Source organism: Mustela putorius, unplaced genomic scaffold (assembly GCF_011764305.1).
Source record: "Mustela putorius furo isolate JIRA1106 unplaced genomic scaffold, ASM1176430v1.1 tig00000721_pilon_pilon_pilon, whole genome shotgun sequence".
Classification (NCBI taxonomy): domain Eukaryota; kingdom Metazoa; phylum Chordata; class Mammalia; order Carnivora; family Mustelidae; genus Mustela; species Mustela putorius.
The window spans coordinates 2,696,441-2,715,389 of record NW_025421456.1 but is presented as its reverse complement, the minus strand read 5'-3'; the positions used below and the strand labels follow the sequence as shown (position 1 = coordinate 2,715,389).

Sequence of the window (18,949 nt, the reverse complement as noted above, 5' to 3'; positions counted from 1 at the left end):
AACCCATGTACTTTTAAAAGGCTCCTCCATTTTTGCATGAAGACTTTAGACAGACAAGCACAGAAAAAAGATTTTCACCAGAATTCCAAGGTGGATATGACTAGATGGTTCCAGTTGTCAAGAATTACCTAATGAGGAGTTAATATAATTGCAGACAAACAGATTGGCTCACCTGTGCATCAGCAAGCTGCACAGCAGGAAACCCTTGGTTGGCTTCTTCTACACCTGCCACATCATCCTGACTAGTGCTATGCTGAGAATGTGTTCCATCCAAAGTATTCTGGTCACTAGATAAGACGGTATTGAAATCTGAGGCTGAGGGTATTGTAGGAAGATTGGGTGCAACACCTAACAGAGTAAATGTTCAAGAGTAAAATTTGAATTATGAGGAAATAAAAACAACATAAAAGGGCACAGCAAAGTAAACTTATGAAGCCCATATTACAGCAGTATTACCAGACCATTTAAATGGAATGAAGGTAAGAAACACACCACTTTTTAGTCATTTTAAAGACATGATTTAATAATAAAAATGAATTTAAACTAAAATTTCAGAAAGTATCAGTCATCCTCATAGAGTCTGTATTAGAGCCAGTCAGTTCAAATAGAGAATTTTTTGACCAGAAGGTCTTTCAAAAGCATTTGTTATCTCATCAGCTTTGCACTGAGGAGCAGAGTTACAGACAGCAGCAGGGCAAAATTCACAGATGTCACAGAGTCCTACATATAAATTTCTTCCCAATTATGTTTTCTGAGGCAGAACAAAAATAAAATGGCACTATTTCTTCCCTCTGTATTCCCTTTATCCTCTAACTCCCCCAGGCAAAGGATCTGTGATAAAGGTGAAATGTTCTTTTCTGGTTTTCTCAAAATTTAAACTGCAGTAGTGAGACTAGGGCTAGAACAGTTCTGGGAGCTGGCAGAAACACTCTCCTTCTACCTTCTTCAACTAAGAGCCAATGATAAGAATTAGAATGCAGTCATAATTAGGATCAGTACCAGATTCAAGAGTGATCCACATACCAGCCAAACAAAGGACTGAGTGAGTAGTCACTTATAAACACATTTCATAATATCACATTTTCTATATGAATAGAATTTGCTAGTGATGCAAATAGTTATCACCTGGGCTAATTTCAGCTGCCTTCAGTACCTAGGATCAAAGTCTACTACACATATTCTTTAAAAAAATTCTCTTTAAAGAACATATGTATCTAAAAAAAAAAAAAAAAAGAAAAAAGAAAAGGCTATATGTATCTAATAAATTTGGAAAAATACCCCTAAAAAGAAAAAACAGAAAATGAAGGGTGGCACCACTTATGTTTCTGCAGATAGCCACTAACATTTCTTGGTGAATTCCCTGCCAGTGTTCTTGCTGTTTATATGCATTATTTTAAATTAATAAACTGTCCTCATTGCCTCCTCAAAGGCAAAATCTTATTTTATTCTTCTTAGTACACCTTTAGGCTTAATTATTTAAGTAACTATAAGAGTAAAAGAAAGCTATTATATCTCAGCAGAATCTGTATAAACTAACATATTTTCTATATTATAGGCACATTATGCCATATTCTTCACATTTTTTCATTAATCTCCTTTTGGTATTTTGAAAATTAAGTCAGCCACATTAACTGGACATTTTAAACTCTTTAAATTACATACGATCTCACATTTGACATATCTGTCTTTCCATAAGAACACCAAGTGACTGCTTACAATTCTCTCAATTCAGTATTACCAAAGGCATTTCATAAATGGGCAAATTTCAACTAAACAGTATTAAACATCTGAGATGTTTAGACCATTCTGTGAAAAATAGAATTTTGTTAAAATTAACATATGTCCCTTAGACAGTTAACAAAATAACATGATAACTCAATACCTGATGGAAGACTATTGTGTGCGGATTTTGTAACAGGAGATTCTTGTACCACACTTCCACGATTACCCACAGCATTTGACATCCAATTATAGAAACTCACAGATGATGGCTCAGATAGCAAGGGATGCTCAGATAACATATCAGTGGCCATTGTATTTCCTGAAAATAAAATTTTATTGAGTATAGTATTTCTTAGGTAATAAGCAGAAAATGTGATTTATGTAATTATTTTTTAAAAGTCAGACTAAATTGTTGTTTGCAGATGTTTTCAAACTCAGTGCATGATGTTTGTATTTGGATATTGAGGCACCAATAAATAACTTATTTTTAATATAACAAGAAGAAATTCACTGTTGGATGGTTTACACATCATACCATACCATGAATAGGTTGATAGTAATATCCAAAGCTACAATTTAGAAATGCAAACTAAAAGTATGAAGACACCAACAAGTTACAAAGAGAACAGTTTCCCAAAATACTTTTTCAAAGATGAGGTATAAAATACAGATTAGGTATGCAACCAAAGAATAAAGCAAAATAAACTTATGTTCTGTTTTTTGTTTTTTAATTCTCAAATAGAAGTAAACTTATAATTGTCAAAACCAAAGATGTACCTGTTCTCGTTAGGGAGCTGCTTTTTACAGCTGCACTACTTCTTTGAGGAGTCCCTTCTAGGAGATTGTGCAAGCTTGGGAAGCTTCCAGTCAGGTAGCTGAGTAGGCTCTCCTTCCTTGGACTCTCCTTCACTGGCATCCCAGTACGGCCAACATGCACAGGAGAATCTGTGGCAGTGTCCCCACTGGTATAGCTCAAAGAATGATATGGGTGAATACCCTACAACAGGAACAACATAGGGCTCTTTCTTATGCTTATAAAAACTACTGCTAATAACTACCACAACTAGTACTGTTATTACTGCTAGTTACTATTCACATTAATACCAAAACAGATTGTGCCTACTAGGATTGTGGTGAATCTCAAATATATAAAGAAGTGTTTTAAAACTTTACAGTACAGGGAGACAAACCACAAGTGACTCTTAATCTCACAAAACAAACTAGGGTTGCTGGGGGGAGGGGGGTTGGGGGAAGGGGAGTGGGGTTATGGACATTGGGGAGGGTATGTGCTATGGTGAGTGCTGTGAAGTGTGTAAACCTGGTGATTCACATACCTGTACCCGGGGGATAAAAATATATGTTTATAAAAAATAAAAATTAAAAAAAAAACTTTACAGTACAAAACAAAGGATAGTCTTTATTATCATTCACTTATTTTAACAATGAATTATTAATTCCCTTTGAAATCTGAAGAGTGTGTCTGGTGGCAAGATATAGATCCCAAAATTCTTAATACTATACTACTCTTATTGGTACCCTGATAATGAAAATCTGTAAGAGATTCTTTGTAGAGTTCTTTTTCTTTCTATTTTTTTTTAATATTTCATTTATTTATTTATTTATTTATTTATTTATTTAAATATTTCATTTATTTGTTTGACGGACAGAGATCACAAGTAGGTAGAGAAGCAGGCGGGGTGGGGGGGAAGCAGGCTCCCTGCTGAGCAGAGAGCCCGATGTGGGGCTTGATCCTAGGACCCTGGGATCATGACCTGAGCAGAAGGCAGAGGCTTTAACCCACTGAGACACCCAGATGCCCCTCTCTGTACAGTTCTAATATGCCAAAAACCATTTCCAGCTATTCTCTGAGGAAAATTTAAAAATTGCAGAATTGCCCATCTCTATCTGTTCTGACACATCTAAGGTTAGAATTTCAGATCAGTTTAAAATCATACAAGAAAAGACTATACAGACAAAGATTCTGAAAAGAAGAGATCTGAAACAAAGAGTTGTAGTTCAATTTTTTGGAGGACTTCTATCATTCATAAACAAAGGAATGTTTGTGGGCTAGGAAAAACCATCAAATGGGAAAAAAAATCTGAGACTGATTAAAAGTTGAGAATTTAAAAGTATCCTAGCTTTGAACTACACTATAGAAATAGAATAAGCCTAATAATTCAAACTTTTAAAAAGTGTATATTAAACTATCGCTGAATGTTTTAATTAAAAGAGCAATACCTTAAATAGAATAAAAACTTTAAAAGCACAAAGACAATCTAATAAATTGTATCCCTTGAGCTCCAGTCTACTAGATTCCTTCTCCTAGAAGTACTCTTGTTTCTCATCTACTCTCTTTAAATAATTTATAACTATATAAGCACATGTACATATTTATCCTTAAGACACAGAATACATATTGTCCTATATTTTGCTTTTACTTTAGGCATTTTGGTGACCATTCCATATCCACTTAGAGATCAACTTCATCTTTCTGAGGTCTTCACGGTATGCATCTCTGTGTCAGGGGACACTAGATTACTGACCCTCAAACAGTCACTTATATTGGTTCCATTATTTTCTTATTATAAACAGTGTTGTAAAGAACATTATTGCACATGTGTCTTTGGGCATTCATGAGCATTCATTTCTTTAGAATGAATTCCTGGGCATGAACATACTGGGTGAAAGAATATTACATTTTAAATTTTGATACAGATTGCCAAATTGGTCTTCAAAGAGTTTGTGACAATTTACACTCCCACCAGTACTGTAGAAGAGTGTCTGCTTTCCCTTATCTTCACCAACATACACCATTCAAATGTGTTAGTGTTTTCAATCTGATCGGTGGAAATGAAAATCTCACATTTTAACTTACATTTCTTTAATTTTAAGAGGATACATGTTCATATTTGTGTATTTCTCTGTGAACTCCCCATTAACTAATTTTCTATTTGTGTTAGTGATTAGAAAAAAGAACTTTATATATGCGGAAATTAGCCCTTTGTCATGTGTCTTTCTATTTTGTTTATAATAATTATTTTTTTGTGTAGAAATTTTATATTTTAATACGGCAAAACTGTTAGTCATTTACCTTATGGGTTCTGAGCATTAATGTAAGTCTACGCTGAAACTTTCAAAGAAAGTTAAAATATTGTCTGTCCTTTTCATTGCTCAGAAAAGGAAACTAACAAAACATAAATAACCCATGACAACAACAAATAACTTACATGCTTATTACGTGCCAGGTATTGTTTAAGCATTTTTCACGTATTAACAGTTATTTCTTGGCATCCATATTCTAGAAAAAGTTACTATCGTAATCTCCATCTTACAGATAGGGAAACTGACACACAGTATAGTTAAAAATTTGTTCAGTCACAGAACAACTAAGTGTCAGAGGCAGAATGAAACCAAGGCTGTCTGGCTCCCAAGGTGGTAGTTAACCACCTTGCTATATACATGTCTTACCAAGCACTGGATAACTTTCTTAAAACAGTGTAATTAAAGTCATAAAATAATTCAATTCAAACTGTTATGTTGCTAATCATGTTCAACTATAAAAATATTTATCATTACTCAATTATTAAATCATTAATTCTTGAATATAAAATATTCAATATAAAATACTATTTGAATATTTAAATTTAAATACTTAATCTTTGAATTTGAGATATCAGAAATTTAGGTCTTCCCTGGAAGTCTACTTTAACCAGAAACACCAAAAATGTACCTTTATTTTTAATGCAGAGTCACTATGGGTATGAGTCTTAGAAAGTTTCCTCATTATCTCAGCTCCAGTAACAGGTCCAGAGCCACCAGGTGGAGGACGGTTGGCTGTTCCTTCTAATAGCATTGTGTGTTCACTGACTGTGGCTGAAACAGTAAAAAAGAATAAGTGGGCTATAGATTATCATTTTCTTGAAATATTAATACGAGTGTTCCTGGTGGTAAATTACACTCAACTTTACATATTCCTTGAGTAAAAAAATTAAATTATTTAAATTTCCTTGAAATTAATTGTGGAATCTGCTATATTATTTTTTGTCTTTCTTTTACTCTCCCAACCCCAATCTTCTCACTCAGTCTCAAGAAAGAAACAGATAGCTTGAATTTAGTCCCTCCACACCTCAGCCAAAGGGTTTAGAGAGAAAAAACCAACTAAGCTAAAAGTATAGAAATTTCAGATTAACAAAGGAATGTGTAGATGGTTAATTAGAAGGGAGCCAATATGAGGTTTGGTATTACGACACTGAGATCAGGACCTGAGCCAAAATCAAGAGTCGGATGCTTAACCAAATGAGCTACCCAGGCAACCTTCCTCATAGATTATTCCCGTTGAGTATAAAGTTTTTTTTTTTTTTTAAAGACAATTTAAAAAGCTGGTTAATGTATTATATATCAGTGTTCTGAGACCTCTAGTTTTAAGGCTACTGTCCTTTTTCATGGTACTTTCAACTCTTCCAAAATATCATAATTCAGTATTTTTTAATATTCCATGCTGTGATAACAAAAATTTTCCTCTGAAAAAGCATTAAAGTGTGCACATACATTTCTAAAATGCACATCTACCTGTATTCTGGCATAGTCATGATGCTGACAGATTTATAGGCTGAATGCATGACTCTAAAATACTACATAAATGCAGAATCAACCAGGCACCAGGTAAAATTCAAAGACTTCTTTAAGTGGTATAGGAAAGATGATGAACAAATATAAATACGAATTTTATTTTTTTTCAAATGTGAATTTCAAAAGGAAGTTAACATGCTTCACTCAAATATTCCAGCTATGCAAAGATGTCTGTTATTGTATGGGATAGATTAAAGAAATCTATCATATTTCATGAAATTAAATGTAAAAACCAAAAGTCAGTATAAAGATTCCAACATTATTATCATTCCTTTGGACTAATACAAATCATACTTGTATACTTAAGCCATAACATTTTCAAATTTGGGACACAAACGATCAAAATTATCACATACATATGTTACCAAGGTATAATATTTGACTAAAATATTTAAAAATTACCTGCATCAAATTCAAATTCTGCTCCATCAGCACTGGTGTCACTTTGAAGACCACCTCCATTGTCTAGTCCAAGCCCCTCTTCATGTTCGTGGTCCACAGCCGATTGAGGTTTCAGTGGCTGAGCTGGTCTGTGTAAACTAACTCCTTTAAAGGCTGGTGTCACCACAATAAACTTCATCCACTGTCTTGCCAGTGCAACTAAACCTTTCTTTAAAGTTACCAAAGCAGGAAGTCCATCACTCTGTAATAACAATGATGAAATAATGTTACCACTTAAGTGCTTTGCATACATTTATTCATTTAAATCTCATAACCCCCATTTAGAGATGAAGAAACTAGAATCTATGTGTTATAATTTGTCCGCAAAACAGAGTATTTCAAGCTGACAATAGAACTCAATTTCTAAACACAACAATGCGTCTTTCTGTCATAAACAATGCAGTACCAGGTGACTAAGAGGCTAAACATGGGGTAAAAAATTGGAATTCTCCTTAAGAAGTACTAAATCCATTTTACCTTTATTGTTCTATTGAGGAAGTCAAATGTATTTTGAGCTATCCAGGATATTCATTAAACAAAGAGGAAATCAAATTACTCCCTTCAAAGATTAGGTAACCACCACTATTTTAACATTAGAAAAAATAAATCACTATGGTTGAATGCTAGATAAGGATGGATTTGTAACTTTTTTGAAAGTTAAATATATTATCAGTAACAACTACATAATTTAGAATATACTTTATCCCACATGGTAATGATTATAAGAAAGAAAATTTGGTTATTCTTCCAACTGACACCTTAGCCTAAGAGTAAAATATCCAAATCCCCTCCAACCCCTTTCTTATAATTCCCTGTGTTAAGAGAAATGGCTCTAATTGAAGAGAGCTATTTATTGAACAACAGAAATCACCTCGTTTACTTTCTGAGGAACATCAGATCTCTTTGCCTGTCCTTTCATTCTTAGACTCACATAATGAAAGCCATATTGTGTATTTTCCTCTTCCATTAAAAGTTTTATTTCGGCAGACCATCCATCCATGGGAAATGCCTGCCATTCTGTTTCAAGGTCTCTTTGCCTGTGACTAGACAGGCAAGTTAGCCTTGCACTATGGACCTCCAGTCTTCATTTCACAGGGTAGGAGTAAAAAGCATTATAGTAGTCTCAGGTCCAAGTACCTTTTTCAAATCTACCATTTACTAGAGATTCTCTCTCATTGGAGGTTATCAGAAGTTTGACTGGCTATTACATATTGATCCTAATTTGGCAAACCTTTTGTGCATTTTCTATTGACCAAAAGGTTGGTGAGATGAGAGATCTCAAGTTCTAAACCCCAAATGAAGAGGTGTTACCTTCTATAGTGCTTTTCTAGAGGCAGACATATATTATATTCATTTTGTGTTATTAAATACTCTCCCCATAACCATTAACTAGCCCTTCTTTTATTAAACATTTCTGTGAAATTTCAGGCTGGTGATTCTTGCTTGAAATTCTTTATACTTCTGGCTTCTAAGACATTTTTTCTTGATTTTCCTACCTCTTCCTTTCCCTCCTCAGCATTCTTTGTAGCTCTCTCCACCTTTCTTTCATGCCCCCCCCCCTTTAATTTTGGTGTACTTCAGATATCCTTTCTTGACCAGCTTCTCCCTCAACATACTATCATTTCTAGAAGGCTCATCCATAACCACAGCTTCCAACACCTTCATGTTGGCACTTCCCAGATCATTCATCTCAGCCCATTGCTGTCTGTAAGCCCGTATTTTTAACCATATTTCCCCTTTGGGCTTCCCAGCTGCATCTCAAACTATGGGCCAATGAATGGTTCTTCAAAAGGATAGAAGCTTCTTCTTCTTCTTCTTTTTTTTTTTTTTTTTTAAGATATATTTATTTATGTTAGAGAGAGACAGACTGGGAGCATGAGCAGGGAGAGGAAAAGAGAGGGGGGGATGAAAAAATCCCAAGCAGACTCCACATGGAGCCCAACACAGGGCTTGATCTCACAATCCTGAGATCTTGACCTGAGCAAAAACTAAGAGCAGGATACTAACTGACTGGGCCACCTAGGCACCCCAAGAGTAGAGGCTTCTTTAAAGCTAACATATGGTTTCAGTAACTCACCATTGTAGCATCATCAATGATGGAGTAATTTGCCTGGTGCAGGTAGTGATGTAGTATGTTGCACAGTAAACATGAAGGATTTTCTTGGAGAAAACGGGCAACTTTTGTAAGTCTGTTGTATTTACTTCTTAAGGGAAAATGTACACTTTTATTCTGAAACAAAGCAAAAACAACAGATACAGAGTGATGTATCAAAGATACTGCAAATAGAAGACATCCAGTAATCAAGAACTTGCAGGTCTGTTGTTTTCCAACAATGATGAATAATTAGAGATCATGTTCTCTAATAAACCGTATCGGATACCTTGTACTGTTGACATACATACCTCTAATGCTTCTGTCATTATGCATCCCATAACAGCACAAATTCTCAGGGTACCCTCAGTTTCTAATTTGTTTAAGGATGATTTGAGTTGATCAATGGGAACAAGCCATGCACCAACAGCTGGAGTTGCAGTGCTTAAAAGATTCAGCTGCCTTTGAAAATTAAAAAAAAAAAAAATTATAAAAACAACTGTCAAGACTGATATTTCAAACAATCTTCCATACTTACTATACTTAGTAGCCATTTTACTTAGGCAAAATTATTTTTCATTTTGGCTATCAGATAAATCATAAACATGTAAGTAGAAAATGTGAAGAAAAGATAACAGAAAAGAAGGAAACATATTAAAACCCATTAGACGTGACAGTAAGAAGTTCATGGTGACGTGACATATAATAGTAAAACTAAAGCCCTATGAAAGAAAAAGGGTCAAACAAGATAAGAATAATGTCTACAGAAAACATAAGTTAAGAAAGATGGTAAGAAGGTGGCAACCCTAATGCTATACAGATCAGAAAAATAACTTAAAAATAACTGAAACAGAATTGTAGGTTATTTAAAATGAAAACAAATCAAGGAATAGTACTACATGTTTAAAACTTTTTACCTAGAAAATGCATGTGTAGGAGATCTCACATTGGTGGGAGCTGCAAAACTAAACCAAATTTCCTTGATGGTCAACTTCATGCTACATGAATCTGGAGGTGGAGGCATCAGAGGTAGATCTTTTTTCAAATCATCAGATTCAACTCCTTCATCCTACATAAAATCAAAAACCAAAAACTTCTAATGTATAGCTGCTTAAAACTACTAGTGCCCAAGTAAATGTTTAAAGCACAAGATCTTCCCATCGAATCAAGCTCTACAGGTGACACCTTTACATAAAACAGGTAACATAAACCTTGCTCAGCCTAACCCTGATTCTGAGAAATACCTATAGATCCTTGAAGCTCTACGGAGCAAAGACTGAAAAACCACTGCACTGCAGTAAGCCGTAAGTAAAAGATCCAGAGCCGAATGCTTCTCTTTATCACTTCATTCAATTACATTTGTTTAGGGATGTTTAAGTATTTTTTTTTTCCAGATGAAAAAAGTGAGAGAAAGAGGTTTTGTGACTTGTCAAAATTCATACAACTATTAAGGAGAATGAATGATAAAATCAGTGTCTTCTACTTCCTACAACAATCTGTTTTCCATTCCATTTTAACAACATATTTCAAATTTCCAAAAACAAATTCCACAAAAATACTAGTATAGTCCATGTTCAAATAAATACTCTATAATAAAATAGTCCTATTTATCTTCTGAATCAGTGTTAAGAAGTAGTAATTTTTTAAAATGTATAATCACTTTTTTTTTTTTGCAGTTTTTGTTGCTGTTTATTTCTGAACCAAAAATGCTGGTGGATGGAGAGGATCATATCTTTGAGACCCTTTCGGAGACAGGAAGAGATCACTGAAATCCCCAACAGGCACCAAATGCTTCACTTGAATGACAGAAGCAAAACATTTGGCGACAAGATGCAGCAGAGACAAGCACAGAGGATATGCCTCTACCCAGGAAGGTCACAAAGGGCTTCCCACAGCAGTGAGGTTTCAGCTGAGGCCAAAGGATGAGGAGCAGTTGGGCAGGCAGACAAAAGGGAACAGGGGTCCAGGAAGGGAGGGAGCTTTGACCAGACAGGTGGGGCAATGCACAGCACCCTTCTGTGGGGTTAACTTGCAGAAAGACTAATACAAGAGATGATAGGGGCTGAAAGTTAGAGGGTCTTACAAGATTTTAAATATGACTAAACCACTCACAAATACTTTTTTAATAAAGGGGTTTAAGATGGTTGGGGCTATAGAATTCACCTTTTAGATAACTGCTCTGTCTCATTTGTAAATCATCTCTAAGGCTCCCATCAGAAATCGTAAAGCTGCCTTCACCCTCTTCAAAGGTGATGAGGGTAAGTGTCTGAAATAGGTATATACAGGTGTTCCATCAGAGACAAAATCCTGAGCCAAGTAGTCCACAGGGCTCCCCAGACGAGGCATCCCAGTGTGGCCTGTCCAGTTAATTGTTCCTGTGAGAGGAGCTGCCCCTGAGGGTTCCGCTCCATGCCACCTTCCTGCCAGGCCCTGCAGCACTCGGCTGGCTTTCTACTTTTTTTTTTTTTTTTCACTCTTTAGAATGCAGGGAGGTAAGCATAATGTTAAAGAAATAAACAAAAAAGTCTACCACCTGTTATGTCTCTTCATAGTTCTCTAATTCACTTTTAGTTATTACTGGTCAAGATAAAAGACTGGCATTTCCTCATGGGATGATTAAACAATGAATATCCACAAAACAGCTCTGAATCCTAAAACAATGTGAACTATAGGCAATAGTTCACAAAACAATGTGAATTGTAGGCAATAGTTATTTTAAAGTTAGCAGATGCTAAATATAAGTCCACATTCCTTATCTGCAGCTCTAAATCTTACAAAATACTGAGAAATCAAAATATTTTTGTGTAAATGTGTCATCAAAACCTGATCTGAATTTGGTAAGAGGCTATTTATCCCACTTGGAATTTTTATGAATGTTGTGCTGCAAAAGTATTTAAATATTTCAAGACGGAGTGCTGTCTCAGATTCCATTAGGAGTTTGTGTGACATATAAAACACATACCAGATTACCTTTCTGTTAAAGGAAAAATATCTGAATTCTCAAATATATCTGTCCTGTGGGTTTCAGATAAGGTTGTGAGCTAGGCACTAAGGTTTATAAAAGATAAAGAAGACAGTTTTCAGGAACTGAAAATTTTTAAAAAAGAAGGCAGCTTATAGATAATAAGTAACTAATTATAATAGTATGTGAAGCAAAACAATAATAAAGTTGGATAAGTTGGATTTAGGTTGACTGAATTTTTGGTACCTATGGCATGTGTAAATGAAGATAGCTAACCAATGGGAGAGTTAGCATCATCAAATTATGGAGCAGAACTAGAAAATGAAGTAAATCAGGGAGTGGACATACAGAATTCCAAAAAAAAAAAAGGGAAAAAAAAGATAGCCAAGAACGACATGGGAAGAACACCCACACTGAAGCACAAAGAACTGAGTGAGGGCATGGACCAAGAAAAGTCAGAGAACCCAAAGAAAGCAATGTTACAAAATTTAGGGATATTCAGCAAAGATAGGAGGATCACAGAAATCAAGGATGACAGCTGAGTTTCTGTCAAATATTTCAGTGGGATAGAAGGAGAAGGAAACAAGAGCTGGGTTCTTCCCAGCTCCTTTGTCCAGTGAGAAGCTATTATATTTTTAAATTTCCTTAAAGTGCTTAATCCCTGACCACCACTCAAATACATCCAAAGACATCACAAGAAAACTGTGATTAGACTCCTAACTATGGGGTGCCTGAGTGGCTCAGTGGGTTAAAGCTTCTGCTTTCGGCTCTGGTCATGATCCCAGGGTCTTGGGATCAAGCCCTGAATTGGGCTCTCTGCTCGGCGGGGAGCATTCCTCCTCCTCTTTCTCTCCTTGACTCTCTGCCTTTTTGAGATCTCTGTCTATCAAATAAATTAAAAAAAAAAAAAGACTCCTAAATTATGCATCAAATCAAAATAAGTATTTCAAAAAATAAACTACCAGAAACCTGGGTTTCAGAGATGATTATGCCAATGAATGGTGGATATCCATAACAATTCTTAATCAAAAGGTGTTTTTTTCCCTCTTCAATTGGTCTAATTTCCAAATGATCAGAAGTGTATGTACATATGTGTTTAAAAACAACATTTACCAAGTTCTTACTATGTACTAGACACTGAGTTAAGCCTTTCATATATATTATCTCCTTCAATCTTCACAAGTCTAGGTCAGTATCCTTACAATACTATTAGAGACAAAGAAACTTCAAAGAGGAAAAAATCTGTATCCATCAGTTAGTGGTACAACTCTTTTGTAATCTAGAATTTTGAATATTTTTATTATTTCTATTATTAATAATCATGACATTCTACCATATTAAATATAATAAATGAGTTATATATAAGGTATTCTTCAGGACTCTAGCTAAAATGGGTGGATACTAAAAATATTTGGAACTTACATGAAATACTACCAGTGACAAAACTAAGTATTTAAGTGAATTCTGCTAAAATCCTTGAGACAACATCAAAGCGATACCTACTTTTCTGAAATTCTATTAATTCATTAATTCAACAAATATTATTAAGTGCCCAATATGAGCAAGGCATTAAACAAGGTACTATGATGGATAAAAATATATCTATGGTACAGTACCTATGCTTCAGAAATTATGTTCTAGTAGTATAATCACCAAAATATATTGACTACAATTTAAGCAAAAATTCCAAATACTGAAAGAAGCAAATATACTCCAGAAATTAACTTTGAAATGAGTAGCTTTGTTATTTTTTTCAAAGCACTACTATGATTAAAAATTCACCAACTTGTTCATCTGAAACAGAATTTCCATTTAAGTCTGAAGAAGGGCTTATTCGATCACAAGGAAGATTATCATCAGAGACATCAGTATTATAGCCACTGCCAGTTGGAGAATCAGAAGAATTATTGGATGTCAGCACTCCACCTCTTTCTGTGACACTAGCTTTACCCATAATTCCAAAAGTATTATATAAAACAGCACCAGACTGTCTTCCTCCTGTAAGAGAGAAGGAACGTATTCATTAAAAACAGTGGGTAGGGGCACCTCGGTGGCTCAGTTGTTAAGAGTCTGCCTTCGACTCAGGTCATGATCCCAGGGTCCTGGTATCTAGCTTCTCATAAGGCTCCCTGCTCAGTGGGAAGCCTGCTTCTTCCTCTACCACTCCCCTCTGCTTTTGTTCCCTCTCTGTGTCTCTGTCAAATAAATAAATAAAATCTTTAAAAAACAAAATTAAAAAAACAGTGGGTATCTCAATGCTGTACTCTACAGTACCCATAAAGATAAAAAAATAAAAATAAAAATTCACAGGGGTGTCTGGATGGTTCAGTAGGTTAAGTTTCTGCCTTCAGCTCAGGTCATAATCCTGGAGTCCTAGGATTGAGTCCCGAGTCGGGCTCCCTACTCAGTGGGGAGTCTGCTTCCCCCTCTCCCTCTGCCTCTCCCCACTGCTTGTGCTCTCTAATAAACAAATAAGTAAAATCTTTTTAAAATTTTTTTTTAAATTAAAAATTCATAAAGATCTTTTTTTTCTCACCAAAACTTTGCCCTTATCTATAAAGGTCATGTAAGACTGGATTACCAGGTAAAGAACTGTAGGCATACTTGATTACTATTATATATATGACTAAACCTAAAAGTTTACATGTAACTTATAACTCAGCCTTACATACAACTCAGCCTTCCTTTTTTTATATATTACTCAATAATGAAGAAGAAAATTGTATATAACTGTGAGTTACATAACTGTAAGTCAGTCTGTCACTGGATAAAGGATTTACAGTATTTTCATCATTCCAAACTCTCCTAATAAAAAAATCCAGTTTCCAAAGATGCAAACTGTCAAAAGCTAGGTGGCTCTATATTTTATTCAAAAAAATTTTTTTTCTTAACCACAGATATTTTTGTCCAGGCAGTAATGTTTTGTATGTCTACATGCTCTGTTAGATTTGAATCACACACTGAAGGGGAAGTCCCACTTACAGAATTGGGATGGGGCACCCACCCTGGTAAATAATCCCAGGTCCCAACTTTATGCTTAAATATGCAGATTCGGGTTATTCAAAGTCACAATTGTTCAAAACATTTTAGCAATGTGGGACCAATCTGTCCCTCACTTAAGCAGAAATGGAAGAAAAAATGTTTACCTTTTATGGTTAAATTTTCAAGTCCACATTCAAACATTATCCAACCCCATTTTTCTTGGCTGGGACCTATTCGAGTTACATCTGGAACAGCTTGCTGATCAGTTTCATCCACAAAAGTAAACTCATCCAACTCTTCAAGAGTAAATAAAACTTTGGACTTCTCAAAAGGAATAGCAGTGATGGCACAGGTACCAATATCTATTACCAAAAGAGAGCAAAATGAGCATCTTTAAAGACAGGTTTGCATTGTTTTAAAAAACATTTAGACACCGTCTTAGGAGTGATCCGTGGTGGACGTTTTGAGGGCAGCTGACCCATACATAGCCTGCGCATCCCAGACTGCCTCCTGTGGAAGCCTGAGCCGGTCGTGTAGCTTTCTCCCTTTGTCTCATAACCATGTCCACCAACGAGAATGCTAATTTACCAGCTGCCCGCCTTAACAGATTCAAGAACAAGGGGAAAGACAGTACAGAAATGAGGTGGCATTGAATATGGAGCTAAGGAAAGCTAAGAACGATGACCAGATGCTGAAAATAAGAAATGTAAGCTTGTTTCCCAATGATGCTACCTCTCCATTGTAGGAGAACCATAACAACCAGGACACTGTAAATTGGTCTGTTGATGACATTGTCAAAGGCATAAATAGCAACAATTTGGAAAGCCAGCTCCAGGCTACTCAAGCTGCTAGGAAACTATGTTCTAGGGAAAAACAGCCCCTCATAGAAAACATAATCCGGGATGGTCTGATTCCAAAATTTGTGTCCTTCTTGGGCAGAACTGACTGTAGTCCCATTCAGTTTGAATCTGCTTGAGACCGCAGGGAGATTAAAAAAAAAAATTGGGGACAGTGTCTTTCTTAAAAATGTATCTTAATACTGGCAAAAAGAAAGATAAATGAAGTAATCAACTTCTGAAATAATGTCTAATGTCTACAATTTAAAAAGTGCCAGAATCACACTGAAATAAAAGGGAGGAAAAAAGATTCCATATTTAAGAAATAATTGCTCAGAGGCAGAATGAATTCATTTCTGAAAGATTATAGGTACTCTAAAAATCTAAAGTAAAAAAAGCTCCTGAATAATTCAGCTTCATGGTAAATTATTTTTAAATACTTTCTCATCATCTTACAAAAAAAAAATCATTCTAATTAATTACCCAGCTACAACAAAAACATTAGAAAATAGGGAAATTATAGCTTTTATTAAAGGACTGCTTTAGGCTAACACATTTTATGTAATTATAATTCATAACAGACATTGCCATAATTTCACCACTTATAATATGATATGGAAACTAACATCCTGTATGTCTGGCAAAGGCTTATGTTCTATTTACTTTTTTTCATTTCTTTCTCTGATTACTGCTAATAAATACAGAAAAGAAAAAAAAAAGATGAAAAAAATGTAAATTTAGCACCCAGAGATAACTTGTTTACAATCAAATTAAATTTCCTTCTAGCTTTTTAGAGATTATTTTACAAACAAACCAGCTTTGATTCTGGTATTTCAAATAACAGTAAACCAAGATAATTTCCTAATGGCATTAAAAATTCTTCAAAGATACTATTTTAAGCTACATAATACTCCATCATATGGAAATACTATATTTCACATTTATGGTTAGAAAACTTTCTGATCAGAGAGTAAATATTCAGTTAAATTTTTCTATGCTTTTCTCATTATTTATTTTTTATATCTGCCTTTAATTCTGTGAACTTATTCTTATTATGAAATAAGGTGAGGATTAAAGTTAAATTTTATTTAAATTTTCTGATTAAGTAATACACTTGCAGAGATCAAAGATACAAAATGAGTGAAAAGGTATACAATGAAAAGCCTCTGACACACACCCAAGGACATACTTCCTCTTCCTATAGGTAACAAATGTCATCAGATTATTGAGAATCCTTTCACAAATATCTTCTGAACATGTAAGCAAAGACAACTACATTTTCCTTGCATTTTTATACAATGTTCAGTGTACCTTTCAAAATTCTATTTAGTTACTTCTTGCACTTTTGTGCAATTGCAAACTGGTTATCAGTGTACATTACAGAGCTGATAAAAGTCTTTTTGTATTCCAGCCACTGTATTTTGTACCAGCTTTAGGACGATAGATCTCAGGTAGCCAAGAAAAGTCTCTTTATTTGGAATCCTCAGTCAAACTTTGCTCTCAAACACAAGGATACTGAAAGAAGATCTGAGAAAGCCACAACAGTTATACAGACCCAGAATACAGACAAGAATCATGGAAACTTCAGAGCCTACAGAATACAATGAGCAAAGTCAAGGTAATCATTTGTACATTCAGGATTCGTCATCTGTCCCACATGTAGATTTTAGCATAGCAATCGTCTCTAAAAGACTAACTAACTCCATGTTTTCTAGATTGAATCTTTGACTGTCTGAGATCATTTAAGCTTCTAAATGCACTGAATTACATCAAAAATATTAAAAGGGTACGTGACATCTTTGGTTTTCTTTTTCACCTCACCAGGGACTTTATTTAAAAGGCATAGCCAGATCTATCATTCTAATTGTTACTGTATTTTACAAACTTGACTATCTGCTTTCGATACTGCAATTAATTCTTTTTAATGAAGTTGTGCCAACAGAATGATTTTAAAAAGTAAGAAAAACAATAAGATTCATACTCTCTCTTCTTTAATGAACAAGCTGATACCATGAAGAAAACAAGATATACAAGCAGTTCCTAATTGGGACCATACCACTTACTTTCCTACCAAAGTTTAACTTTCATTCTCATAGAACATGGTAAATAAACAGCTAAATACCATGTGCTCAATATATGCAGAAATACCTTTCCATAAAAATACTCAAATTGTAGCAATATTTGAAAAAAATCATGTTTCCTTTTGCATTATCCTCTTACATTTTTACACGTCAAAGAAAAAATATTTGTTATAGATCCTACCTGTTGTATCAAGACCTCTAAGTTGCCCATGAACTCGATGAATATTTAACTTGGCTGCAATTTCTTTGCCTTTTTCTGCTCCGGCATTTGATCTGAGAGATCCAGATGACTGAGGCTGCATCTTAGTGGCATGGACATATCTATCAAAATTTGATGTTCTACCAGGTTCTGTATTATTTGAAGTCTCTTCAACTACACCTCTTAATAAAAATTAAAAAAAGTATGATGGTTAACATTTAAATAATATAGTTCAGTAAAAACATTTAATAAGCAGTTATTTTAAAAAACTGCACTGTTGTAATTAAGCCTTTATTAATAAATTTTTCAGTGTTTACTGAAAAACAGTATGAGTAAAAACAGTAAAAACTTTTAAAAATAACTTTGTTATCTATAACAAAATTCCAATACCAATTTTGAGTTTAAACATTAGAATTTTCAGAAATGTATTTAAATGGTTATGGCTTACTTTTATAACCAACAAGAAAATTATGGCTCAATAAAATCTTTCTCACCTGTTCATACGAACTTGTGTAGCAATTCTGTCAAAACACAATGCTACTAGAGAAACATGAGTCACACTTCTACTAGGAGCTGTACTTGGAGATTCTTCCACTGAGGCTTGTAACAAACATAAGTTTACCTAACACACAAAATGTCATAAATTTCAGAGATACAAAGTGAAATACTATCACTTAAACATAAGATATACAGGAAAATGAAAAACTACTGTTAGGAATGGTATATCTATGTTTCTGAGAGTAATGAAGATAAAGCTTATAAACAGAGACTCATTGAGTAATCATAATTCAATTGTTACTGGATGGATATGTAATGTTTTAGTAAATAACACTCAATATTCCATTTACGTAAACTATTTGTATTATTAATTTTTATATTAGATCATTAAAGGAATAAGATACGTATTTTTGATATGATAATCCATTCTACCGCCATTCAGTTTAGTAAATTCAGAGGACAAAAACAAGCAAAATGTTCTCCTCTTTCAGGAAAATTTTTTAAAAT

At 34.5% G+C, this 18,949-nt stretch overlaps 1 protein-coding gene across 5 annotated transcripts in view; it reads right to left on the bottom strand.

The window, feature by feature from the left end:
• KIAA1109 (KIAA1109 ortholog) overlaps positions 1-18,949 on the bottom strand; it is a 220,928-nt gene that overhangs the window by 100,160 nt on the left and 101,819 nt on the right. For all 5 annotated transcript variants that reach the window (XM_013053923.2, XM_045083613.1, XM_045083614.1 and 2 more), the window contains 12 exons: positions 18,439-18,566; positions 17,927-18,126; positions 14,993-15,190; positions 13,633-13,844; positions 9,802-9,953; positions 9,196-9,346; positions 8,870-9,022; positions 6,754-6,994; positions 5,453-5,595; positions 2,500-2,719; positions 1,883-2,041; positions 173-348 (listed from right to left, as the gene is read on the bottom strand). In XM_013053923.2, the coding sequence (XP_012909377.1) occupies positions 173-348; positions 1,883-2,041; positions 2,500-2,719; positions 5,453-5,595; positions 6,754-6,994; positions 8,870-9,022; positions 9,196-9,346; positions 9,802-9,953; positions 13,633-13,844; positions 14,993-15,190; positions 17,927-18,126; positions 18,439-18,566 (2,133 nt within the window). The remainder of the gene's footprint in view (positions 1-172; positions 349-1,882; positions 2,042-2,499; positions 2,720-5,452; positions 5,596-6,753; positions 6,995-8,869; positions 9,023-9,195; positions 9,347-9,801; positions 9,954-13,632; positions 13,845-14,992; positions 15,191-17,926; positions 18,127-18,438; positions 18,567-18,949) is intronic.